This window comes from Borostomias antarcticus, assembly GCF_949987555.1.
Source record: "Borostomias antarcticus genome assembly, chromosome: 12".
NCBI lineage: Eukaryota > Metazoa > Chordata > Actinopteri > Stomiiformes > Stomiidae > Borostomias > Borostomias antarcticus.
In genome coordinates, this window is record NC_140245.1 from 11,617,381 (window position 1) to 11,643,392 (window position 26,012).

Below are 26,012 nucleotides of genomic sequence, written 5' to 3' on the forward strand. Positions count from 1 at the left end.
ACACACACACACACACACACACACACACACACACACCCTGGCTCCAGAGCCCACAGCTCCTCCTCAGTCCTGCTGGTCAGAGCTGTATGTGCTCTGGTAGTAATGGGGATTAATGGAGATCTGAACCTCTACAGCTACACAGGATCCAACTAACCTGCAGGGATTAATGAATACCACTAACACAGAGAGAGAGAGAGAGAGAGAGAGGGGGGGGGGGGCAGAGAGAGAGGGAGAGAGAGAGAAGGGGGAGAGAGAAAGAGACAGAAGGGGGGAGGAGGGAATTGAGAGAGAGAGAAGGTGGGCCAGAGAGAGAAAGAGAGAGAGAAGGAGGGAGGGAGGGAGGGAGGGAGAAAGAGAGAGAGAGAGAGAAGGTGGGCCAGAGAGAGAAGGAGGGAGGGAGAAAGAGAGAGAGAGAAGGGGGGAGAAAGAGAGAGAGAGGAGTGTGTGCTGAGAGTTGGAATGCAGCCCTGTTCTCTAGTGTCTGTCCTGGTCTCTCCCGAGACGTCCTCCAGGATCCTGCGTCTCGCCAGCGCGTCCTTCCCTGTCCAGCAGCCGGGACTGGATTACCAATGAACGTCTCACACACTCGTTTTCTCCTTTCACTCGCTCTGTCTAAACGCCCTACACTCCTCTGTCTTCCTTTTAACCCCTCTCTCTCTCTCCCTCCCTCTCTCCCTCCCCCTCTCCCCCCTCCCTCCTCCCTCTCTCTCTCCCTCCCTCCTCCATCCCTCTCTCTCTACCTCCCCTCCCTCCCTTCCTCCCCCTCTCCCCCCCTCCCTCCTCTCTCTCTCTCTCCCTCCTTCCCGCCCTCTCTCCCACCCTCCCTCCCTCCTCCCTCCCTCTCTGTAGATGTGGAAGGTTGTGAGCACGGCTGGAGGAAGTTCCATGGCCACTGCTACAGGTACAGTAGTCCGTCACACAGTAGCCCTGTTAAAACTCAAGAGCAGTCTGACTCAACGGATCAGCCTGAGCCTCGTTATTCCTTTATTACTGCCCAATCAGTGGCGCCGATTCATGTGGTCAGCCAATCAGTGGCGCCGATTCATCAGTGGAGATTCTCTCAGACTACAGTACATGAAACATCAGCCTAGCAACCGCTCCACCGATGAGGGTTGTGATTGGTTTAAAGAAATTGTGTTTTTCCCCCCCGTATGGTAATGAGCCAGCCGGACGCTCCAGTGCTGGCTCAGCATAAACCAAGAGAGAGAGAGAGAGAGAGAGAGAGGGGGGGGGGGTGGAGAGAGAGAGGGGGGGGAGAGAGAGAGAGGGGGGGGGTGGAGAGAGAGAGAGAGAGAGAGAGGGAGGTCTGGCTATGAGAGACCAGTCAAGAAGAATAAACAGCACCATTCACACTTCCTATCTTTCCACCGCAACATTCCAGGCAGGAAGCTGATCTCTGCAGACGAGACCGTCCGTAATTTCAATCTCACCTGACATCTTGAGTGAATCCCACTGTGTCTATCTGTCGCCATGGGAACAGCATAGCATCAGAAAAGCACAGCAGCTCAGACGTCTTTCAGACAGAACAGAGATCAGAGCAGATCGCTTCAGCTCTCCCCACAGCATGACCAGAAGAGAGATCAGAGCAGATCGCTTCAGCTCTCCCCACAGCATGACCAGAAGAGAGATCAGAGCAGATCGCTTCAGCTCTCCCCACAGCATGACCAGAAGAGAGATCAGAGCGCATTTCAGTTCTTCCACAGAATGACCAGTGTGTGTGACTGTGTCTGTCATGACCAGTGTGTGTGACTGTGTCTGTCATATCGAGTGTGTGTGTGTTGTGTCTGTCATATCGAGTATGTCTGTGTGTGATTGTGTGTGTCATGTTGAGTGTGTGTGTGTGTTGTGTCTGTCATGTTAAGTGTGTGTGTGATTGTGTGTGTCATATCGAGTGTGAGTGATTGTGTCTGTCTTGTTGAGTGTGTGTGTGTGTGATTCTGTCTGTCATGTCGAGTGTTTGTGTGATTGTGTTTGTCATATCGAGTGTGTGTTGTGTGTGTCATATTGTGTGTGTGTGTGTGTGTGTGTGTGTGTTGTGTCTGTCATATCGAGTGTGTGTGTGTGTGTGTTGTGTGTCACATCGAGTGTGTGAATGTGTGTGTTGCAGGTTCTTCTCTCACAGACACACCTGGGAGGACGCAGAGAAGGACTGCCGGGAGCACAGCGCCCACCTGACCAGCGTCACGTCTGTCACCGAGCAGGACTTCATCAACGGTGTGTGTGTGTGTGTGTTTGTGTGTGTGTGTGTGCTTGTTGTGTACGGATGTGTGTGCATGTTCATGTGTGAGTTGTGATGTGTTTTGTGTTTTCTGACTGCATGTGTGTGTGTGTGTGTGTGTGTGTGGTGTGTGTGGTGCAGGCATGGGCCATGATAACGCTTGGATCGGCCTGAATGATCGCACGGTAGAGGAGGACTTCCAGTGGACCGACACCAACGAGCTGGTGAGACCCGGCAGCTGACCACACCTTCTCAGTAGACTGCCCGCTTAGACCCAGCCAGAACCAGCTAGAACCAGCCAGAACCAGCCTTGCATGTATAAGAACACAATATTACACTAATAGAAGATGTTATTTTACAATAGAATAGAACAGAATAGAAAAGGAGCGAACTGAAGAGAATAGAACAGAATAATAAAAGAATAGTGAGGTGTAACCCGCATGTGTGTGTGTGTGTGTGTGCGTGTGTGTGTGCGCGTGTGTGTGTGTGTGTGTGCGTGTGTGTGCGTGCGTGTGTGTGTGTTCAGGTGTATGAGAACTGGAGGGAGAGCCAGCCTGATAACTTCTTTGCGGGCGGGGAGGACTGCGTGGTGACCATCGCCCACGAGGACGGCCGCTGGAACGACGTTCCCTGCAACTACAACCTGCCCTACATCTGCAAGAAGGGCACAGGTGGGCAGCAGCGCCCTCTAGAGGCCCCAGTGCACACTACAGCTCCCCCTAGAGGCCCCAGTGCACACCACAGCGACCCCTAGAGGCCCCAGTGCACACTACAGCGCTCCCTAGAGGCCCCAGTGCACATTACAGCACCCCCTAGAGGCCCAAGTGCACACTACAGCGCCCCCTAGAGGCCCCAGTGCACACTACAGCCACCCCAGAGGCCCCAGTGCACACTACAGCGACCCCTAGAGGCCCCAGTGCATACTACAGGCCCCAGCGTACACTACAGCGACCCCTAGAGGCCCCAGTGCATACTACAGGCCCCAGCACACACTACAGCGACCCCTAGAGGCCCCAGCGCACACTACAGCGCCCCTTAGAGGCCCCAGCGCACACTACAGCGACCCCTAGAGGCCCCAGCACACACTACAGCGCCCCTTAGAGGCCCCAGCGCACACTACAGCGCCCCCTAGAGGCCCCAGTGCACACTACAGCGACCCCTAGAGACCCCAGTGCACACTACAGGCCCTAGCGCACACTACAGTGCCCCCTAGAGGCCCCAGCGCACACTACAGGCCCTAGCGCACACTACAGTGCCCCCTAGAGGCCCCAGTGCTGTCCCCAGCTACAGTAGCTCTGCTCACTAACGTACTGTAGCTTGGAGAATGACGACATGGGCAAAGTCTAGCGTTGATGGAGATTCAGAGGGCTTCACCGTTCTGATGTTCACCAAGATGGAGAACGGGACGTCACCATCACCAGTCTGCTCTCAGCACCGACTCACCGCCAGTGGTGCAGTGATGATGACCAAAGCAGTGGGCGGGGCTCTAATAGCTATATATGCTGCAGTTTAACCTGTTTGTTTACATGGCTTTGATTAGGAAGATAGTGCTGTGTGTTCTGTGCTAATGGACAAGGTGGGCAGCCCTCTGTGCTGTTCAACCTCTGCTCAGGCCGGCTCATCCCTGACTCATCCTCTGAGTGCTCCAGAGCCCTGACTCATCCCCCGAGGGCTCCGGAGCCCCATACCAGCTAGCTGGACCCACACAGCACAGGGACCTTCTTGTCAACAGGGTCAGTGATATTGTTTGGTTGATATTGAACCAGCAGAGGACCCAGGGTCAGATATCCTTCTCTCAGTGTGCTGTTGGCAGATGAGAGGGCTAATACCCCATAGAGCCCCGGTCAATAGTCTAGCTGTCAAACTTCAATAGCAGCCTGACAGAACTGGCAATTTCGTCTCTGATTTTTTATCTTTTATGTGCCAAAGGGCCAGACTCCAACGGTTGAGAAAGGCAAATACAAGTCGGCTCCACTTTCATATTGATTCTAGAACCGAAAGAAACAGTCTGAGTAGTAATAATAATAACTATAAAGTACATTTCTTGGAAAAACTGTGATGTGGGATAGCTGTATGTAACAGCTACTGCTAGTACTACTATGGACTGGGCAATCCCCATGCACCCACCGGCGAAGACCGTGTGTCTCTAGCTCACTCAGGGGCTAAATTGAGGGGTCTGTGGCGTGGTTAGTAGTGTGGTGGTCAGACTCCGTCCCCTCAGGTCATAGCAGGTCTGGGGCAGTGTACCCCTCTCCGGACTACCCACCTGCCCCCACCGTTGAAGACCGTGTGTCTCTAGCCGACTTAGGGTCTGAGTTGTTGGTTCCGTGGCGTGGACAGTGGCATGGTGGTAAGACTACGCCCCCTTAGGTCAGAGCCAGTCAGGAAAGTGTACCCCTTTCCGGGCCACCCACCTGCACATATCGGTGAAGTCCGTGTCTCTAGCCCTCTCAGGGGCTGAGTGTGGGGTTCCGTGGCGTGGCTAGTGGCATGGTTGCAAGACTCCGCCCCCTTGGGTCAGAGCCAGTTGGGGGCAGGTCAGTGACCTCCAGGCCATCCCCATGCACCCACCGGCGAAGACCAGGTGTCTCTTGCCCACTCAGGGGCTGTTGAGGTGTTGGTATGGACATTGAGGTGAGACGTAGTAGCTGTGGAGGTGTTTTTAGGGACACAAGGACACATGAATATAAATTCTACCACAGTAGTCATAAAAGGGTGCTTGTACCTTTAAGACAGCCTGCTTGTGTCCCCGAATTCAAATCCCAACTGACACTCTCAACACTCTCATCATTCACTTTAAGTGGAAGGCATGCCGGCTTCAGACAGCTCTATCTCGAAAACTATGAATGTTACAGCTTAGACCTGTACACCGAAGGAATCCAGATGAACATTTTCGTATATGACATGTCCATGTAGCTTAAAAACTGCAGCAGTGATGACAGCTTAGAAAACGGGTATGAATTCGGAATTAGCAACTGAAAAGCTAGAGTGGAGCACCATTAGTTTGAATGGTGAGCATGGTCGTCAAACAAATGGCCATTACTTGAAAACTATAAATTGCACAGCTTAATAATTACATTGTACGAATCAGAACATTGAACATGTTGATGTATAATATGTGTAAGAGCTCTTAAAACTGTAGGAGTGCCAGCAGTTTACAAAATGGGTGAATATTTTCAAAGCAACAACTGCCGTCACTCTAAAAACATCAAGTTACAGAACATTCCACCAGCAACATAGACTTGGTGATAGGGGTCATGGGACTGTCCCCAAAGAGTGTGCCTAATATGTTTTGATACATAAAACCGTTGCTGAGATATGTCCTCACTTCCTGTTTGGCGGCTTCGCCACCGTTTTCGATTGGCTGCCACAGGCGAAAATCTAAAATCTATGTAATAACTTTCGTGAGACTTGGTCTGAAGATCATCTCTATCGATGTTGAAGATTCGAAGAAAATTGTGGCCTGTGAATTTTATTTTTACTTTTTCATAAAATCCAATATGGCGGACAATCCAGTATGGTGGAAATTACCTCATGGGTTGCGTTGAACTCGGATTGATTAAAGGAATCCAATGGGACGTAAATTTTAAAAATTGGGCATATGGTTCAGCATGAACGCACCTCCAACTGTGACACATTGGTGGCGCTAGAGTGTTCAAGGTGTCGATGGGCTTTCGGAAATCAGACGCTTTCGAAAATCAGAAATCCCTGAAAGATTTAATAAAAAAATGGTGTAGAGATTGTGTCCGAGTTTCATGCAGATTGGTGAAAATTTTAAAGGGGACAGCAAATGCAAATTTTCAACAATTTAAAATAAGTCTTCGGGGTCCCCAATACGTCTTTGAGTATTTTACTTTACTTTATTTAAAAAAAAAAAATCCTATGCAAATGAGCTGACCCTGAAATGAAAGCTAGATTCTGTTGGCCGAGGGGAACCCGATGATGTCCACATCTAAACATTTGATCAATTTTACTAACCGCTAGATCAACGATAAGCTTACCAATGTCCTTCACTAACGTTGCATGCATCTGGGGTGAGGCTAACGTGTAGTTGTTAGCTAACTAGCATTAGTACTAGGCTATAGCCTAGACAAAGAGAAACAGCACAATTACTTACACTTCCTGCATGATTTCCGCGGACAGTAGGTATAGCTATATCATTCAGGTTAAGATGACTTGAAAATCCTGCATTGTACTGACCCAGGTTGACAAAGCAATCTGGCAAAAAATGGTGAGCACAGACCAACAGCCTTTTAGGAACTTGAGCGGGTACGTTGCCATCAAAAATAAATGTAATCCACTCAGCTCTTCGGCCCACTGAGGTTGGGAGACGATGTAACGATTTATGCTGGTTATTATACCCAAGAACAGAGCATTTAACGTGTGCAGACATTATGCTAGTTTGCGAGGCCAGCAACACTGCAAACCTTTATAGCCAGGTGAGGCAGGTAGGCAGAGATATTCAAACGAGGGCGGGATTATTATAATGAGTCTATGCTTCTGACGTCAGAAAAATAGATCGAATTGAGTGGCCCGCTGGGAGCTGGGTTTTCTGCATTTCGCCACCCACAACAAAATGAATGGGTTGTCTTACCTGATCGTTTGTGTGTTAGTAGGGCCATCAGAGACTCAAATGTATGCAAAAACACTGAAAATGGGAGTTTTGCATTTGCTGTCCCCTTTAAGAGTTTTACACAAAATCCAAAATGGCAGAAAATTCAATATGGTGGAAAATGACATCATAGGGCATTGAACTTGGCTTGAGCCAAGGAATCCAACGCTACCTTGTTTTTGAAAATCTGGCTTACGGGTCAAAAGTTGTGTGCACAAACACACTTCCAACTTTGACACATTGGTGGCACTAGAGTGTTTGAGTTGTTGACATGAGACTCGGTGAGTCTCGGTGATTGCTACTGTTGTGAATGAGTGTGCTAATTTTCACAACGTTTTACCATATGGTTCTATGGGCTGCCATAGACAGAAGAAGATGAAGATGATGAACAATAAGAAAAGGTACAAACACAATGGTGGCCTACACAGCTTCCCTGCTTGGCCCCCAAGAAAGAAAGAAAGAAATAGTGGGAATATCACCTTTGCAAGCTAGCCCATCTAATAATAATAATAATAATAATAACCATACGCATAATAATAATAATAATAATAAAACTGTATTTGTATAGCACCTTTCATAGTGTAGCTATAGAAGTAGAATCAATATAAATATTCTACTAACACTTTCTTTTGCTTCCCTTTCCTTTACTCTCATATCTTCTCCTCTCCTGTCCTCTTCACTCCTCTCCTCTTTTGTCCTCCCTCCCTCTCTCCCTCCCTCTCCACTTCTTTGAGACCAGTTAGTCCGTGGTTGGCCTAGCTGTTTGTGTCTGGCTCGCCCTCAGACAAACAGGCGTCCTTGTGTCAAGTATTCCTGAAACCTCTGGAATTAGAATGTGGTGGTGCTAAGTGATACTCAAAGCAAGGGTTTGTGGGATAACTGGTCCCTCCTAAGGCCTTGAATACTGAGAGAGATGAGACAGAGAGAGAAGGAGGGAGGGGGACAGGTCGATCCTTGTATAATACACACTAAAAACAATGAGAATATAGCTGCAAGCAGCAATGTGGGGGCCAAGCAGGACGCACGACCAATGCATCAAAGACAACAAGTGAAACACAAGTTATTAATGTTTCAAAAGGTGTGACCCATGACACACTCAAAGATGCAATGCCTATCCCACATGGCAAATATTTGTAATACACACATATTACTTATTCTAAACAAGAGACACAGAACAGTCCCTGGTCTGTGAGCCAAATTTCACAACTTTTAACTCACAGCAGCGACCGACAATGATACTGTTGTTTGCCATTGACTTCCACAGCAGCATAATTACAATCATTCTAAGAATGCCTTTTGGATGAACGGGATTCGAACCCTGAATGTGTTGCTTGCAAGAATGATGCGCAACCCGCTGTGCTACGCTGGGTCTTGCAAATTCCAATTGCCATAGTCCACAAGCCATGTCAGCCTTTGCGTCCTCAGTTGAGCGAGAGGGGGGGTGTCGTCGTTTAAATAGGCACACGGCGAAAGGTATACATAGCATAGCTCAACTATTTACTTCTTCAGAATCCAGACAATCAGGCGAACATTTTGAAGTATAATATGCCCTTCTCTCTTGAAAATTGTAGGAGAGGTGATGAGTTAGAAACACACCATCGATTCAGTCATTTTCTGCCTCAAGTTGTGAACGTTTTGATATATAATAGTGTATGAGCTGTGAGAATTGGAAGAGGGATGGCAGTTTAGAAAATGTGTGACTTTCCAAAATGCACCTGTCACCACTCTAAAACTGGTGAAATTGTGCAGAAGACCAAAAGAGTTCCTTGCATTCTGCAATCAAAAAAATGAAGTAATAATGAAACCATGGGGTGTTTTGAACTCAGCATGAGCCAGGGATTCCATTGCTATCATAATTTTGAAGATGGGACATACAGTTCAAAAGTTACGGGCATAAACACAACTCCAACTTTGACACGCTGGTGGTGCTAGAGTGCACGGGATGTCAACATGAGGCTTGGTGACAGATGTTATGGGTGTGTCCCGGATGAGTGTGCCAAATGTGGTTTTGATAGATTAAAACACTACTGAGATATGACCCCAGTTCCTGTTTTGCAGCTTTTCTGGCAATTTTGATTTGCTGTCACGAGCGAACGCAATGGATAATCAAAAATCCCTGTAAATATTTTGTAGACTTTTGACCATACGGTTTCTGAAAGAAAAAGAGAGAAAAAGACAATGCAAAGATAAGTGAAAACAACATATGTCAGAGGATGAATTATTAAAGGACTGACAGAGAGAGAGAGAGAGAGAGAAACGATGCCGATACAGAATGGTAACAAAGAGAGAGAGAGAGAGTCAGCTCCCAGCTCCCTCTGGCTGGCTGCGTGTGTCCTGCTATGGTCTGGAGGCTCTGCTTCCTGCCCACTGCAGACCCTCCTCCCCCTACTCTCCCCCAGACCCTTCTCCCCCTACTCTCCCCCAGGCCCTCCTCCCCCTACTCTCCCCCAGACCCTCCTCCCCCTACTCTCCCCCAGACCCTCCTCCCCCTACTCTCCCCCAGACCCTTCTCCCCCTACTCTCCCCCAGACCCTTCTCCCCCTACTCTCCCCCTACTCTCCCCCAGACCCTTCTCCCCCTACTCTCCCCCAGACCCTCCTCCCCCTACTCTCCCCCAGACCCTCCTCCCCCTACTCTCCCCCAGACCCTTCTCCCCCTACTCTCCCCCAGGCCCTCCTCCCCCTACTCTCCCCCAGACCCTCCTCCCCCTACTCTCCCCCAGACCCTCCTCCCCCTACTCTCCCCCAGACCCTTCTCCCCCTACTCTCCCCCAGACCCTCCTCCCCCTACTCTCCCCCAGAACCTCCTCCCCCTACTCTCCCCCTACTCTCCCCCAGACCCTCCTCCCCCTACTCTCCCCCAGACCCTCCTCCCCCTACTCTCCCCCTACTCTCCCCCAGACCCTCCTCCCCCTACTCTCCCCCAGAACCTCCTCCCCCTACTCTCCCCCTACTCTCCCCCAGACCCTCCTCCCCCTACTCTCCCCCAGAACCTCCTCCCCCTACTCTCCCCCTACTCTCCCCCAGACCCTCCTCCCCCTACTCTCCCCCAGACCCTCCTCCCCCTACTCTCCCCCTACTCTCCCCCAGACCCTCCTCCCCCTACTCTCCCCCAGAACCTCCTCCCCCTACTCTCCCCCTACTCTCCCCCAGACCCTCCTCCCCCTACTCTCCCCCAGACCCTCCTCCCCCTACTCTCCCCCTACTCTCCCCCAGACCCTCCTCCCCCTACTCTCCCCCTACTCTCCCCCAGACCCTTCTCCCCCTACTCTCCCCCAGACCCTCCTCCCCCTACTCTCCCCCAGACCCTCCTCCCCCTACTCTCCCCCAGACCCTCCTCCCCCTACTCTCCCCCAGACCCTCCTCCCCCTACTCTCCCCCTACTCTCCCCCAGACCCTCCTCCCCCTACTCTCCCCCAGACCCTCCTCCCCCTACTCTCCCCTTACTCTCCCCCAGGCCCTCCTCCCCCTACTCTCCCCCTACTCTCCCCCAGACCCTCCTCCCCCTACTCTCCCCCAGACCCTTCTCCCCCTACTCTCCCCCTACTCTCCCCCAGACCCTCCCCCCCCTACTCTCCCCTTACTCTCCCCCAGGCCCTCCTCCCCCTACTCTCCCCCTACTCTCCCCCAGACCCTCCTTCCCCTACTCTCCCCCAGACCATTCTCCCCCTACTCTCCCCCAGACCCTTCTCTCCGTACTCTCCCCCTACTCTCCTCCAGACCCTCCTCCCCCTACTCTCCCCTTACTCTCCCCCAGGCCCTCCTCCCCCTACTCTCCCCCAGACCCTCCTCCCCCTACTCTCCCCCAGACCCTCCTCCCCCTACTCTCCCCCAGACCCTCCTCCCCCTACTCTCCCCCAGTCCCTCCTTCCCCTACTCTCCCCCAGACCCTCCTCCCCCTACTCTCCCCCAGACCCTTCTCTCCGTACTCTCCCCCTACTCTCCTCCAGACCCTCCTCCCCCTACTCTCCCCTTACTCTCCCCCAGGCCCTCCTCCCCCTACTCTCCCCCAGACCCTCCTCCCCCTACTCTCCCCCAGACCCTTCTCTCCGTACTCTCCCCCTACTCTCCTCCAGGCCCTCCTCCCCCTACTCTCCCCCTACTCTCCCCCAGTTGGGAGTTGGACAGTTGATCAGTTGGACATGGCGCTGTCTCTCTCAGTCCCAAAACGGACTGCATAGTGGCTGTCTGCGTCCACTTCCTGGTTATTTTCTGTGTCCAATCACTTTGTCAGTGCTGTGTGGAACTCCGCCCGCCGTGGAGGACGCGCACCTGATTGGCCGGCGGCGGTCCCACTATGACATCCACGCCGTGGTGCGCTACCAGTGCTCTGAGGGATTCTACCAGCGCCACATCCCCACCGCGCGCTGCCGTTCCGACGGGACTTGGGACCGGCCCAAGATCATCTGCACCAAGTGTGAGTGATGACTTTAATACAGAATTCTTTAACTTAGCTCATCCTGGTTTGTCTCATTCAGATACAGCCTCTTTATTGAGACCAGAAAGACTGGGTAAAATTTAAATAGTGTAGAGATGACAATGTTACAAGAGAACTCATTAAAGTAAAGGAAAGACAAACAGATAACTCATTGTAAACATACTGTACTGTTCTGTACATCATGATATATTACAGTTCATAACCCTGTGTGGTCAGTTCCTAGCCCTGTGTGTTCAGTTCCTAACCCTGTGTGGTCAGTTCCTAGCCCTGTGTGTTCAGTTCCTAGCCCTGTGTGTTCAGTTCATAGCCCTGTGTGTTCAGTTCATAGCCCTGTGTGTGGTTCCCAGGCTCCCAGGAACAGCTCTGGGCTGTGAGGGCACCGTAGTCATAGTGGCCGAGCTCAGGAAGTCATGTGACACATTTGGAGGCAAAAATACTTTTGTACAGCTGGATATCACTCAGTCCAAAACCACTCTTTGAATGATCAGATTTTAAATCACTGGGTCAATTTTTGTTTAGAAGCCAGTAAGAGCTGGAGTTGACAGCTACTGATTTCCTTGTGTGTCTGTGGGGAAAAGGGATGGGTGAGGCCAAGAGGCTCTGCACTGTAGGTAAAGAAACAAAGGAGGGAAGGTCTATTTACCCATGATCCTCTCTGTGCGCTCTCCCTCAGCTCGGCGTTCCCACCGCTACCGGCGCCACCACCGCGGCCCGCAGCACCGCGAGCGCCGTAACCACCGGAGACACGGGCGCCGAGGAGACGACTACTGAAACAAAAACTCAGCCCCAGCCCATGACCCCCGACCCACGGCCTTGAGGGTCAGGAGACTCCGACCAACTAGGCCCCGCTCCACCAAAATCAATTACATGGGAAATATTCCGTCTCTAAGCCCCTAAATGTCAGTATTCGTCTGCGCTGTCCCCGTTGAGTTAACAGACTTAGCAATCTGACATCTCCTGAAACGAGCCAGGCGACACTCACCAGAGATGATCAAATAACAAGCTTTCTTACAACACCTCTGGTAGGTGAGTGACCTGTTTTCAGGGTATGACGTCATCAGGCTACAGTCTGTGGATTGCCCCACCCCGTCTATAAGGACACTAACATGGTCTGCATCTCGTCAGCCCTCAACATTACTACAACTGTTTCTCCTCCTGGAAGGAGAAAGACATGACAGGTGTGTGTGTGTGTGTGTGTGTGTGTACGTGTATGTGTGTGTCTGTGTGTGTATGTGTGTGTGTGTGTGTCTGTGTGTGTACGTGTGTGCTTGACAGAAAGAGAATGGAAGAGAAAAATGTGTATGTTGCGTATTTTGATAAGTTGGAAGCTTGTTCTAATATTCATTATAGCGTTCTGTTGACGAAGCACAGGTGTGATTGATGCGAGCGCCTTCAGTCCCAAATAACACGCTTTTTACTATGTATCCTGTTAACTGTTCATTTTCAGTAGGACACCTGAATAGCAGGTTTAACTGTGTAATCAACCGAATGTACATGCCTTCTTTTCTAATATTTGCTATCTTTTCATGTAATGTAACTATTTATTATTAGTGAATGTTTTTAACTTAAATTCATCCATCCAATGTAACTTCTTTTGTATGCTACCATTCTTACAAACTGAAACTAAATTAACTCTTTGTTGACCTCTCTTCTCCTCTACTGTAAATATTGTGCTGTACGTTTGTTATTGGCTCATTCACCCCTGGACCCTGTTCAATCAGAAAGCCACCCAGTGACCCTGTTACTGTCCGCTATCCATCAGCGAGGCACATTGAGCTGGTCTTCATGTCATGGAGACAGACGACCAGAACTGCTTGATTGTGCTTCTATCTAAGCATTGTCAGCAGTGGCGTGGTGGGTATGAGTTCTCATAACTATGGTCCCTCTACTGTGTGATGGGTCCTTTCTCTCTGATATTTGATTGGTCTATTCCCCTTTTTGGTGTTCTTATGACTTCATGTCCTACTGTTGTGTTCCATTCTTAATAAAGCTAAGAAAACAAATGAACGACAACAACGCTTCCTTTCGTTTCATTATGAAACCCACAGCAGGCTTTAACCTCCCCAGTCTTCCCATAGGTTCTGGACAGTACTGTGTAACTACACTTCAAAGTTAATTCTCTCTTTAATTTGAAGTAATACATTGTGAATAGATAATGCCTCCCAGCACTCATGACATGATGCCTACCTGTAAAATAACAGAGAACAAATCCAAATGAGTTGCTTCCTAAGTAACACAAACACCAATAAAATAGGTGGTGTGTCTCTGAGGCTCCGCCCCCCCGGCTGCACCCGGCCGAGCACAGCAGAGAAGACCAAACACCCCGCCAGAGAGACTAGAAAGAGAGACTAGAGAGAGAGAGACTAGAGAGACTAGAGACTAGAGAGAGAGACTAGAGAGAGAGACTAGAGAGATGAGAGAGAGACTAGAGAGAGTGTGAATGAAATTCAAGTCTCACCAATGTGTTTTGTTTTCCTAGTTGACTGTTGTTCTAACTTTGTAGTTCGTTCCTCTAGAATCAGTCTGTTAAAACTACAAATTGTTCCTGTGTGACATCACTTCCCTGTCCTCCTGAAACTGTGTCACTTCCTTTTTCACGTTATAAACTATCGCTTTCGTTCCCCAGTCACCCACTCTTGCCTGGATTCACTTCCTGTGCTTGAGTCCGACTTGCAAATCGTAACATAGAATAAACTTATTGTCTTTGTTTGAAACCAGCTTGACCGACCACTCAGTGTGTTCTTTGAAATCTAAACTAAACCAAGTAAGATTTTTAATCCACAAGAGACTAGAGAGAGAGAGATGGAGAGGGAGAGCGTGAGAGAAAGAAAGAGGGGAGAGTGACAGAAAAGGAGAGCGAGAGAGAGGGAGGGGGGGAGAGAGAGACAGAACAGGAAAATAAAATTGATGATGGAGAGGATCCAACAGCTCAATCTGTTAGACCAGTTTCATCTTCAGTTTGTTCGCATTACTTCATCTTGTTTTTTGGTCCTTTTTTATCGCCCCCCCCCCTCTTCAGAGGACAGGGTGCTTTGGTTCCTATTGCTGCCCGGTTCCTCACATAGACTAGTTTATCAGTAGGGGGAGACCTGTACCAAGCACCTCTGGCTGGGATTCACAGCCAGGAAGGACAAATTGTTATGTTACGCCAAGTCTCCCCCTAGGGGGATCAATAACACATCTATCTACTGTGCCAAAGGCTGTCCAAAGGATACGAAGACATCCTCAGTATGAGACAACCGTTAGGAGGTCAACTGAGCCAGACCAGGGGAGGGGCCACTAACTGAATGAGAGTTCTGGACCGAGTGGCCACTGATTTGATTGATTAAGAACAAAACCTGTGTTTTTCTCCAGGACTGAGGACTAGCATGCCACGTCTGGTCAGACTCTGCCCCCCTGTTCAAAGACAGACAGACATGACATGAACAAAGGTAAACAAACAGTTTTACAAGGCTGATGATAGGTGGAGATAGGGACGGTCTCCTCAGTAAACCACCAACTAGAAAACGAGTGACAAAAACACAGGACGATCTTAAACAAACGTAATTTAATAAATTCACCTATCAAACATCAAAAATCTATTTCTCTGCCCCCACCAAACCCACAGCCCTTGGCAACCATGGCAAACTGCCAACACCATTTCTCATGTTCCAAATTAAATACCACCTTACCATAGTTCAACTTTCATAACACGTGTGCACAGAAATCTAAAGAAATAAGACCTTTGATATTCACCCATTCAACTGACTCTAGATCATGTCACACTATCAGCCCTGTGTGTTGTGAAACCTGCAGTACTATCTCCCTTATCTACCGCCGTCAACATCCCAGCCCCTCCACATCTGCTCTGAACCTTCCTCAATGACTACATCATAATAATAGTTTGAGCCTCTTGTCAGGTGTGTCTTAAAGTGCTCTTTAAATGGAAATAAAGATCCCATTGTAAAATGCACTTTAAACTGAAATCAACTTGATAAATAATCTTGAAACTATATCACACCCAACTGGAGTGTGTGTGTGTGTCATCCTGGCCTGAACGTGTGGTCTGGTGTCTAGCTGCTCAATATCTGAGGGGCTGGGCAGAGTCCAGCTTTACAAGGCTGTTAGTCTGGGTGCCGCTGGGCCTGTATGTGTGTGTGTGTGCGTGTGTGAGAGGATATGCGTGTTGTGTGTGTTGTTAGTGTGAGGATGTGCATGTTGTGTGTGTGTTGTTAGTGTGAGGATGTGCGTGTTGTGTGTGTGTTGTTAGTGTGAGGATGTGCGTGTTGTGTGTGTGTTGTTACTGTCAGGATGTGCGTGTTGTGTGTGTGTTGTTAGAATGAGGATGTGTGTGTTGTTAGTGTGTGTGTGTGGCCTCTGGCAGGCTGGGGGAGAGATAGCTCATCACCACCAGCTGTTATCTGGGTCCAACAGTCCATCCAGGGAGTGTAGCTGATGCTGATGACAGGTCCAGGATAGCAAGGTTCTCACACACACACACACACACACACACACACACACACACACACACACACACACACACACACACACACACACACACACACACACACACACACACACACACACACACACACACACACACACACAGTCCTGTGATGTCATCCTGAACACCTCAACTCAGGGTTGAATCTCCACACAGTTGGGTGAAGGGGAATAATGAACCAGGAAGCTGGAAATATTCTAAGTGTGTTGATAACGAGGGCAGTGCTTCCTAAATGGACCAGGACAGATGATTCCTCTTCGGTCAGAAACATCGCTGTAGTGAATTTGGTGATGTAGGGCACACAGTCCCGAAAAAGTCACAAGCTTTAAGTTGTGTAGCTGTTTAGTAAAACAAAGAGAAAGTGTGAGTGAGTGTCTCAACCATTTGGTGTGGGAACAATACAGATGATTCCTCTTTGGCTAGAAGGAAACATTGGCAATGTGGTCATTCACAAAACATCCACCAGCTTCACAAAACATCCACCAGCTGCAGGTGAGTCGGGGAACAGAAGGAGTCACTACTGTCTAAACGGTGCTGCAGCGTCTTGACCGGTCCGTGCTCCTCAGGTCAAGGGCTGCGGTCGGGACGGCGAGCTAGTTGGTCTTCTTCTCGTGGTTTACTTGCTCCCGGGGCGCGGTCATGAAGAACATGGGACTGGCGAGGCAGCGCAGCACCAGGAGGACGGGGATGGCAGCGAACAGCAGGTTGACAGAGACGATCGTCCAGCGCTTGTCTGTGGGGAGCCGGTAGGTGAAGGGGGTCCGGGAGTGGACAGCCCCCCCGACGTGGCACCACTGGGTCTGGGGAAGAGAGGAGGGTCAGGGGACTACTGGATATTCAGAGAGGTCAGAGGTCAGTGGCATCACCCATACGCCAGGGTAAGCCTTTGGAAACAGTTGTCACATTTTGTAATCAATTGTTTAATTTACTTGTTCTATTATACTTTCTGTCAGTCTGTCTGTCTATATATATATATATATATATATATATATATATATATATATATATATATAAATCTCTGTCTGTCTGTCTCTCTGTCAGTCAATAAATATATACACACAGTAGGACCCCACTCATCCGAACTTCAGAGATCCGAACCTCCCGGTCTACCGGACAGCCTTAAAAAACTTTTTTTTTTGAGCCTGCTATCTGGTTACTGGTGGGATTTTCATTACAGTACTGTAGGCCTACTTGAATTTAAATCTGTCATAATAAACACGTACTGTATCCTACTGTGAATAAAAAGAACTGTATGTAGACCTATATGTTGCCTGTAGGCTGTAGCTTACTGTCACGTTTAATTTCTTTGTTATTTTAATGTCGAACGCAAAACGCAAACGAGTCTGCTGCGCGAGAGCTGCATTCCTTGGTAGCCAGAAAGTGCGTCAGCAACCTGAAGCAGAGGAGCATCGAGTCATTTTTCGTTCCCAGTTAATGGACTTCAGGAACACAGACGTGTTGTGGGCATGTGGATTAGCCTACTAGACCTACTGTATTTGTTAAATAATAGCCTACAGCCTAGGCCACGTTAGCCTACATCAGTTGTTTAGGCTGCAATAGCTTAAGACACGACAACTTGTCTGTCATTTCATTTATTTATTTATTATCATTTGCTCTAATTGTTCTAATGTTGGGTTGTTTTTAGGCTATACCATTTTGTTCTGCGAATACAGTAGCCTATCGATCTAGCGTAGGCCTCATTTGAGAATAAAGTACTGTATTTGATCAAAGCATGCACACAAGTGGAAATTTGTTTATTTTATTCTAGGCTACTGTAGGCCTATTATAGGCTAGGTTATGAGTTTAGTTGGCTATTTGATTGCAATTTTGATGCGTTTTCACAAGGAATTAAGGGTATTTATCGATCCATTATGAGTCTATATGAAACAAGTATACCACTTATTGAATTTGGTGCATTTTAACATATGTTTCAGTCATCCGGACATTTCAGAGATACGAACGACCTTCGGTCCCGTTGGGTTCGGATAAGTGGGGTCCTACTGTGTATATATATATATATATATACACATACACACATTTTACGGTGATCAAACTTGTCGAAGGCCCAGCCCCTCTCTTACTCACACCGCCACTGATGATGACTTATTCTTACACACATGAGCACTAAATAATGAACAGCTGCGCTGAAAGACCGCTGGGCCGTCTGTTCAATCCTGTCTGGGGGACCGTGATTGGCTGCAGCGCGGGGGGCCGTGGTTGGCTGCAGCGTGGGGGACCGTCATTGGCTGAAGCTGAGCCAGCTCAAGCATGGTCGTGCTGTCACGGCAACAGGTGTAGCGGTGACCGTCAACGGATCAAAGTTCCTCACAGAAAAATAAAGTTATCTGAACTGAATTCAGTGTTACCTGGGCGATGGCCCCGGCGAAGAAGATGGTCCAGTCCAGCATCCAGGTGCACCCTGGGACTTGGAGTCCATAGATGAAGACGGCCAGAAGAGGGAGGGCGTAGAACAGGTACACCAGCATCTGCAGAGCAGCGGCCACGGGTCAAGAGAGGTGTGCTAAAAACAGCACTGGCTTGTCTGGTGTCATTTTTCTGCTCAGTCCTCAGGGACTCATGCACGGGTCCAGGGACGAGCACAGATAGACAGGAGGTGGAGCTAGAGCACCTGCCCTTTGGACAAGGCAAGTGCCCCTTTGAAAGTGTTTTTTTATTTTTATTTTTTTAAACAGTGTAGGCCTACTGTATGTGGCCCATGGTGACATCGATCAATTCTCGATTAAAAGCGTGTAATAATAATGCCCCAAAATGAGTTGTAATTTTGCCAGCACCCCCCGCCCACCCCCTCCCGCGCACATACCCGTGCCCCTCCCTCTCTTCCGTTATCAACGGTAAACGTGAAAAGCGGACACAAACGGAGGCGCGCTACTCCTCCACTGCCCTTTCCCCATCCAGAGTACCCGAGTGATGACAGCTAACCAGCCAGGTAACACATAAACGAAACGAGTGTATTGTTTGGCCTCAGTTGCCAAACTATAACTGTTGTGTTGTATAAATGTCTCTGTTGTGAAGTAAGTCTCATACAGCGCCAAACAGCTGAGCCTCAATGAATGGATTTAACGTAATGATGACCACCACACGACAAATGTCGGTAGAATTTGTTATTGGTAATCTTAACCAGAGTCTCCCCCCCCCCCCCGTCAACAAATGCCAGGCTAAAAACCTAGGTGTCATACTTGACTCAGATCTTAATTTCAAAAACCACATCAAGAATATTACAAAGACATCTTTTTACCACCCAAGGAACATTGCCAAGGTGCAACCCTTTCTCTCTCAGGCTGACACCGAAAGATTAATGCATGCTTTCATCACAAGCAGACTGGACTACTGCAATGCTCTACTATCAGGCCTACCAAAGAAAGCAATCTCTAAGCTACAAATGATACAGAATGTTGCAGCACGAGTCCTCAGCCTTAAAATCACTACACTGGTTACCTGTCAACTCTAGAATAGACTACTACTACTAGTCTATAAATCTCTCCACAGTCACTCACCAGAATACATTTCAGACATGCTTGTTAGGTACATTCCCAACAGACCACTCAGATCCTCAGGTACTGAACTTTTAACAGTTCCAAAAGCCAGGACCAAGAAACACGGAGAGGCAGCTTTTAGTTTCTATGCCCCCAACCTCTAGAACACCCTACCGGAGTGCCTAAGAAGGGCCGAAACAACGGAGGTCTTCAAGCGAGATCTCAAGACGTACCTTTTCGACCTAGCCTACAATCACTAGCCAGGACCTTGAGACACAGAAAGGCAGCCTCAAACCTACCTGTGAATCCTCTGTATACATTGGTGTTTATCCTGCTATGCACTGTATGTATATCAAGTAGTGTACAGAAGCTGGTTACCCTGAAACAGGCTTGTTCTGTTCTGACAGCTGTGTTGCTTCAATGGCTCAGTGTGCTACTAACCATTTTCTGCCTCCCCTAGTGCCTCTCTCTCTCCCTCCTACCTTCTAACCAGGTCCAGTGGATGCCCCACTGTCGCCCACAGACCACCCTGAGTCCTATAGATACCCCCGTGTCAGCTGTGGATGTCGTAGTATTTAGTTAACACACACACACGTACACACATCAGTCCACATCCGGCTTAGGCCTGGACCTGATGCTCTTAGCCTTTCTTGCTCTGAAAATTTAATTTAATCTAATTTATTGCTCTATAAATGTTCTTAGCCGATAGACAAATATATTCCAGGAGCTTGCTCCAGGTTGCCTGTTTTAATATCCGTGTTGCTTTTATGGCTCTGTGTGCTACTAACCCTGTTCTGCCTTCCCTCTCCCTAGTGCCTCTCTCTCTCCCTCCTATCTTCTAACCAGGTCCAGTGGATGCCCCACTGTCACCAGCAGAGTCCAATAGATACCCCTGTGTCTGCTGTGGATGTCGTAGCATTTAGTTAACACACACACACACACACACGTACACACAGACATACACCAGCCCACTTCCGGCTCTAGGCCGGGGCCATAGCAAACACACACCAGTATTTGCCATGTCTCTTCTATTATGCTTTTTTAGCCTCTCTTACTCTGAAATGTAATTTAATGTAATGTATTGCTTTATAAATGTTCTTAGCCGGTAGACAAACATACTCCTGGAGCTTGCTCAATCGCCTTGTTGAGAGGGGTCAGGGAAGAATTTTTACAGCTCACTTATCTGGCCCCCGGGTGATTACAGTTTTTTGCTTCCCTCTGGAATATGTAGAGGTGGGTCGTATGCCCACCTCCCTTGTTCTCTGTAAAGCGCATTGTGTTGCCTCTGGGTATGAAATGCGCTATACAAATAAAGCTTTGATTGACTGATTGATTGAACAATTGATTGCGCGACAATCAAAAATCTCTGTCAGCACCCCCCCCACCTCCCCCCCCCAGTCAACAACTCGCGCGACAATCAAATTACAAATTATCCCCCTCCCCCCCCCCCGCCGCGCAAGGTCCCCTCAATTTTCACTGAGCACCTGCCCCCCAAAATGTCTTTGCACGCCACTGCACGGGTCAAAAAAGACATGACATGATCTGATGAGAACTGTTGCTGTTTTGTAGACGAAGCCTGTTAGCAGCCCTCGATGCAGCTAACTCCACAAGTATTCCCTTAGGGGTGGAATACCGGGTACCTGTCCATATACCTTTGTAGATCACACCTGTCTGACTGAACGCCTCACACGCCATGACCCTGGAAACCCCCCCTTGACCCTGGAGACTCACCCTGACCCTTAGGAAACTCATCCTGACCCTGAGGAAACTCACCGTGACCTTGGGGAAGCCCACCGGGTCTTTGAGGTAGGGCTCATACTGGTAGATGTAGGTGAAACTGGCGTCTAGGGGGCAATCCAGAACCACCTGAGGATGGTTGGAGGGAGAGAGAGAGAGAGAGAGAGAGAGAGAGAGAGAGAGAGGGAGAGAGAGAGATCAGTTCAAGCAAAGTGAAAACACTGTGTGTGTGTGTGTGTGTGTGTGTGTGCGTGCGAGTGTGTGCGTGTTGCTCACCAGGCCTATGAACAGCGCCAGGCCTATGTGTGTGTGTGTGTGTGTGTGTGTGTGTGTGTGTGTGCGCGTGTGTGTGTTAGGGCGGTCAGTGAAGTCATGTGTGTGTGTGCGCGTGTGGGGAGGAGTCGAAAAGTCGTGTTTTTTTTCCCTCTCTCTCTCTCTGTTTCTGTACCGGAGATGGTCTCAACTCTCAACGCCAGACTCATGAGTTCTTGCGCTGATACAATACGTTAGCTACGCTAACTACATTGCTGCATGCTGCTGAGCTCTCCATTATGTAGTATGTGGAGCGTGTCGATTCAACTGACAGGGAGAGACTATTCTGGCTAGCCATATCGGAGCTAACAAGACAACTAGCAGCTTAAATGACCGAATGTTTGCTTAGTTAGCTACGTTCGCAATACCACATGTGGACTAGTAGCGACGATTGTTTGCTCAGTTTGCAAATTCAATTTGCACATGTGAAAGCGATAGCGACGTTCGTCAGGTTTGTCTTCTCAGTTAGTAAATCCACACGGGCCATAATTACTCTTCCTTACGGGAGCTAACATGAGCTACGCGAATGCCGCGACCAATGAACACATTGCTGACTTACTTCAGGGGGGTATTCCACAAAGCTGGCTAAGTAAGCCTGACTTCTGCACAAAGTGAAACCCGGAAAGCAATTTTTTTCTTCAGTCCATGTTCCAGATTTGAAGACTTTCCAGGTTTTACTTTATTGCAGAAGTCAGGCTTACTCAGTTAGCCAGCTTTGTGGAATACCCCCCAGACCATTATGTTATGGTGTTTTGTTGTTGTTGTTGCTGTATCTATGTAGGCTAGACTATTCCTCCGCTGTGTAAATGCGATGACGTCATCACACGACTTGTCGACTCGACTTCGACTTTATTGATAGATAAGTCAACCTGAAAAAATCTGAAGTCGTTAATGCCCTAGTGTGTGTGTGTGTGTGTGTGCGTGCTTGTGTGTGTGTGAGTGTGTGTGCTTGTGTGTGTGTGAGTGTGTATGTGTGTCTCTCACTAGGCCTCTGAACAGCGCCAGGCCCATGGCTCCAAGCAGCATCAGAGACAGGAGCAGGTCCAGCGGCCGGGAGAGAAGACTCTTCTTCTGCTCTGCTACTACCTGAGAACACACACGCACACACACACACGCACTCACACACGCACGCACTCACACACACACACACACACACACGAAAATACACACGCACACACACAGACACAACTAGAAATGATGCTTGGAGAGAACAGACCTCTGCCCATGAATGCATGTTGTGTCTCTGTGCATGTTTGGTATTGCTGCATTCGTTAGGTCGAGAGCTTTAAGCCAGCCCAAACCCCGTGTCTCTGCGACCTTCCCATGTCCCGATATTTCCCTCCTGAGCTAAGTCCAAATAATGAATGGAGGTGAATAAAGGTGAATGGCCGGCTCGAGGACCCTCCCCTGTTTCGGATCTGCTCCAAAATGTAGTGGGTTCTAATTGGGCACATCCTACACACCTCCACCAAGTTTCATGAAAATTGGTCTGGTAGTTTTTGCGTAATCCTGCTAAAGAAACAACTAACCAACCAACGCCACTGAAAACATGACCTAACACTACCTCTTAACTAGAGAATATATGATTGGTGTTTAGATATTTAGAGCAGAGCAGATATTACTTGGGGGCGGGTCTCTCATCCCCATGGTTCCTGACCTTGTCAGCAGGGATGATTGGCAGCTCTCTGGGCCTACTGAAGAGCACGGAGGCAGCCCAGAGAGGGAGCAGCAGGAAGGGGGCGTTCCTCCAGAAGGCCGAACGAATGTTGGAGCCATATTTACCTGGACGCACCAGAAACAATGGCTATATTATTATTATACAGCGCCTGTCAATCAATAGCAATCAGCTTCAGTGTACAGAACATCTCATCAAGCAGAAAGGAGTGTGTGTTTGTGTGTGTGCGTGCATGCGTGCATGTGTGCTCTCACCAATGACTACTCCTGGGATGAAGATGATCTGATGGGCTATGGAAGACCCCGCCCAGAACAGCCCCAGGTTCCGATAGCACTTCCTGTGAAGACAGGAAACAGAAAACCCTCAACAGAGCCTCACTGGAATTCTTCCTTGTACAATAAAGAATGACAGTAAACCACAGTGAGGTTTGCCTATCCTATACTCTGAGAAAACAAAGGTGTTATTAGGAGCCCTGTATAACTTTAGAGTACACCACACACTAGCTTTATTATCTATTCTATTCAACCTTTATTTAACCAGGTAATCCAGAACCAATACTTAGTCACAATGACGACCTGGCCAAGAGGCTAACATGGCCAAGAAACCGCATACAGGATAGACAAGAACGATAGAGGAGGGAGAGAGAGGGAGAGAGAGAGGGGGGGGGGGGGAGGGGGTGGGAGAGAGGGAGAGAGAGAGAGAGGGGGGGGAGAGGGGGTGGGAGAGAGAGGGAGAGAGAGAGAGAGAGAGAAGGAGAGAGAGAGAGGGGCAGAGCTTACTCTTCAAACATGAGGTAGATCATGGTGAGGTAGAGGAGGTAGTGGACCACGCCCTCCCAGTAGCACATCATGATGGCGTAGGCTGTGCTCAGGTGGGGCTCCCCCTACAGGACAGGCAGGGGAGCACAGACAGAGCCCTTTAGTTGGGTTGATTTCTGGGCCATGTATCCATGGACGCCCACCCACATGGACTTAGAAGACTCCCTTTCAGACTTGCAACACATACAGGGGCATTGGCTGCATGTTAACTATCAACGCAGGTATTGGAGCCGACTAATAGGTTCAGCGCAGTGAAGGATTACAGCATCTATGTTTTTGGTCCATGTCTGGCAAGCTGTATGTTTCAGTGTAATGTGTTTTTGGTCCATGTCTGGCAGGCTGGATGTTTCAGTGCAGAGACCCAATTCACTAAAATGCTATGGAGTGAAACAGAATGAGCTCCTGTGATCAGGATGGAGACGCCAGGCTACTAGTTCACTGGTTATACTGACCTTCTGGGCTACTAGTTCACTGGTTCTACTGACCTTCTGGGCGTAGATAGTTCACTGGTTCTACTGACCTTCTGGGCTACTAGTTCACTGGTGCTACTGACCTTCTGGGCTACTAGTTCACTGGTTCTACTGACCTTCTGGGCGTAGATAGTTCACTGGTTCTACTGACCTTCTGGGCGTAGATAGTTCACTGGTTCTACTGACCTTCTGGGCGTAGATAGTTCACTGGTTCTACTGACCTTCTGGGCGTAGATAGTTCACTGGTTCTACTGACCTTCTGGGCGTAGAAGGTGATGAATCCCTTGATGAGGCCGTCCTGCTCCAGGGCGTTGGTCAGGCCCACCAGACAGGAGAAGGACAACCACGCAAACACTGAGGAGAGAGACGCACGGGCATGCACACCAAAACACACACACACGCGCGCGCAAGCACACACACACACACACACACACACACATCATTGACACTTCCAAATAAATCAGTGTCAGAGAGGACTGATCCAGGCTGTGTGTGTGTGTGTGTGTGTGTGTGAGAGAGAGAGAGAGAGAGAGAGAGAGAGTGTGTGTGTGTGTGTGTGTGTGTGTGTGTGTGTGTGTGTGTGTGTGTGAGAGGGTGTGTGTGTGTAGACTAATTTACCATAATATAGGGGGTCAACGTCCTCCATGTGTCGGACACTGAGAACCACCAAGAGCAGCACACAGCCCATGATCACCACCCCAAGTCCCAGCAGAGGAAGGGGCCTGAGAGACAAAGCACACAGATACCTTAACATCCTGTCCAATAAAAACACGTTCATTATAATCCCCGTCTGAATTCCGCTTACTCTTGAATGGCAGGAAGGTTGTTTAAGAGGTACAGCACTCCCGGAGCGGTTAAAGAGAGCAGGAACACGTTTAAAGCCGGCAGCCCCATCTCGAATAAACAAGGAAAAGCACAACGTTCTGCGTTTAAGCAAAAAGAAAAAACCCCACGGCACGCACGCCCAGGTTAGATCCACCGTCTTCCTGCTGGTCTGAGGGTCGTTACGCGAAACGCGATTTATTCTCGCCTCAGTACGCTACGTGTTCGGTGATGTGATAATGAGTGACTCAACGCTTAGCGGCACTATCTAAATTGATTAGGCAACGTCTGGCCAACACAGCCTATCGGCTTCACTTCACCTCCATTGGGAATATTTCAAAAGTTTCAAAGTTCAGAATGTTCTGGAACACGCGAGATCCCGCGAATTACACGTAGCCTACCATTCAGGGATAGGTAAATGTGTTTGTGCTTATTGCCTGGTAGCCTACTTAATCGTGTTTTAGTATGGCCATTAATGTAGGCGTGATAGGTAGGCTATTTCACTATTAGAGCACCTTCATCATTAGGCTACGCTGTATTAGGAACGGGTATCACTTCGATAACAAATCAAATATTTGTATAGCGCATTTCATAGACAGAGGCAACACAATCAAAGAGTATGAAATGCCAAGATGGGATACTCATTCAATCACTGATTCATTCTGCTATGGAACCAAAACGCCCAGGGGCTGAGCCGGGCCGCCGCCATTTTGGACTGTCAAGTTGATTGCACAACCTGTGCTGCACTGTTAGCTGTCAGTGCATGCACTCACTTTTTCATGTTGACACTATTGTGTTTACTAAATAATAAATAATCAGGAATTCCCACTATTACGATCTCACTCTTTTTTTAATTTTTATCTTCATTGAAAATACACAATTAAATCTGCAGAAATACAGTTATTCATTCTGATCAGTGTCTCCGTTAGGGATG

General features: G+C 48.8%; 2 protein-coding genes across 3 annotated transcripts in view; one reads left to right on the forward strand and one right to left on the reverse strand.

Moving 5' to 3' along the window:
• LOC311315710 (neurocan core protein-like) overlaps window positions 1–12,038 on the forward strand; it is a gene marked incomplete at both ends in the record, with an annotated part of 38,316 nt that extends 26,278 nt beyond the window's left edge. Inside the window, 6 exons of the mRNA XM_084446415.1 lie at window positions 850–901; window positions 2,108–2,214; window positions 2,360–2,442; window positions 2,745–2,889; window positions 11,064–11,246; window positions 11,941–12,038. Of these exons, the coding sequence (XP_084302541.1) occupies window positions 850–901; window positions 2,108–2,214; window positions 2,360–2,442; window positions 2,745–2,889; window positions 11,064–11,246; window positions 11,941–12,038 (668 nt within the window). The remainder of the gene's footprint in view (window positions 1–849; window positions 902–2,107; window positions 2,215–2,359; window positions 2,443–2,744; window positions 2,890–11,063; window positions 11,247–11,940) is intronic.
• A 2,745-nt stretch (window positions 12,039–14,783) lies between these two features.
• LOC311316238 (transmembrane 6 superfamily member 2-like) lies at window positions 14,784–25,602 on the reverse strand. Of its 2 annotated transcripts, none has more exons than XM_084447061.1 (10): window positions 25,210–25,602; window positions 24,875–24,978; window positions 24,513–24,610; window positions 23,748–23,851; window positions 23,223–23,305; window positions 22,951–23,075; window positions 22,278–22,379; window positions 21,018–21,110; window positions 18,117–18,236; window positions 14,784–16,550 (listed from the first exon to the last, which is right to left on the reverse strand). In XM_084447061.1, exons 2-10 carry the CDS (start codon window positions 24,942–24,944, stop codon window positions 16,344–16,346), a joined length of 1,002 nt encoding a protein of 333 aa, XP_084303187.1. In that variant the 5' UTR covers window positions 24,945–24,978; window positions 25,210–25,602; the 3' UTR covers window positions 14,784–16,343. The 2 variants fall into 2 exon arrangements, with proteins under 2 accessions (XP_084303187.1, XP_084303186.1); XM_084447060.1 differs by having other exon boundaries at window positions 25,062–25,602.
• Between the last annotated feature and the right edge of the window lie 410 nt (window positions 25,603–26,012).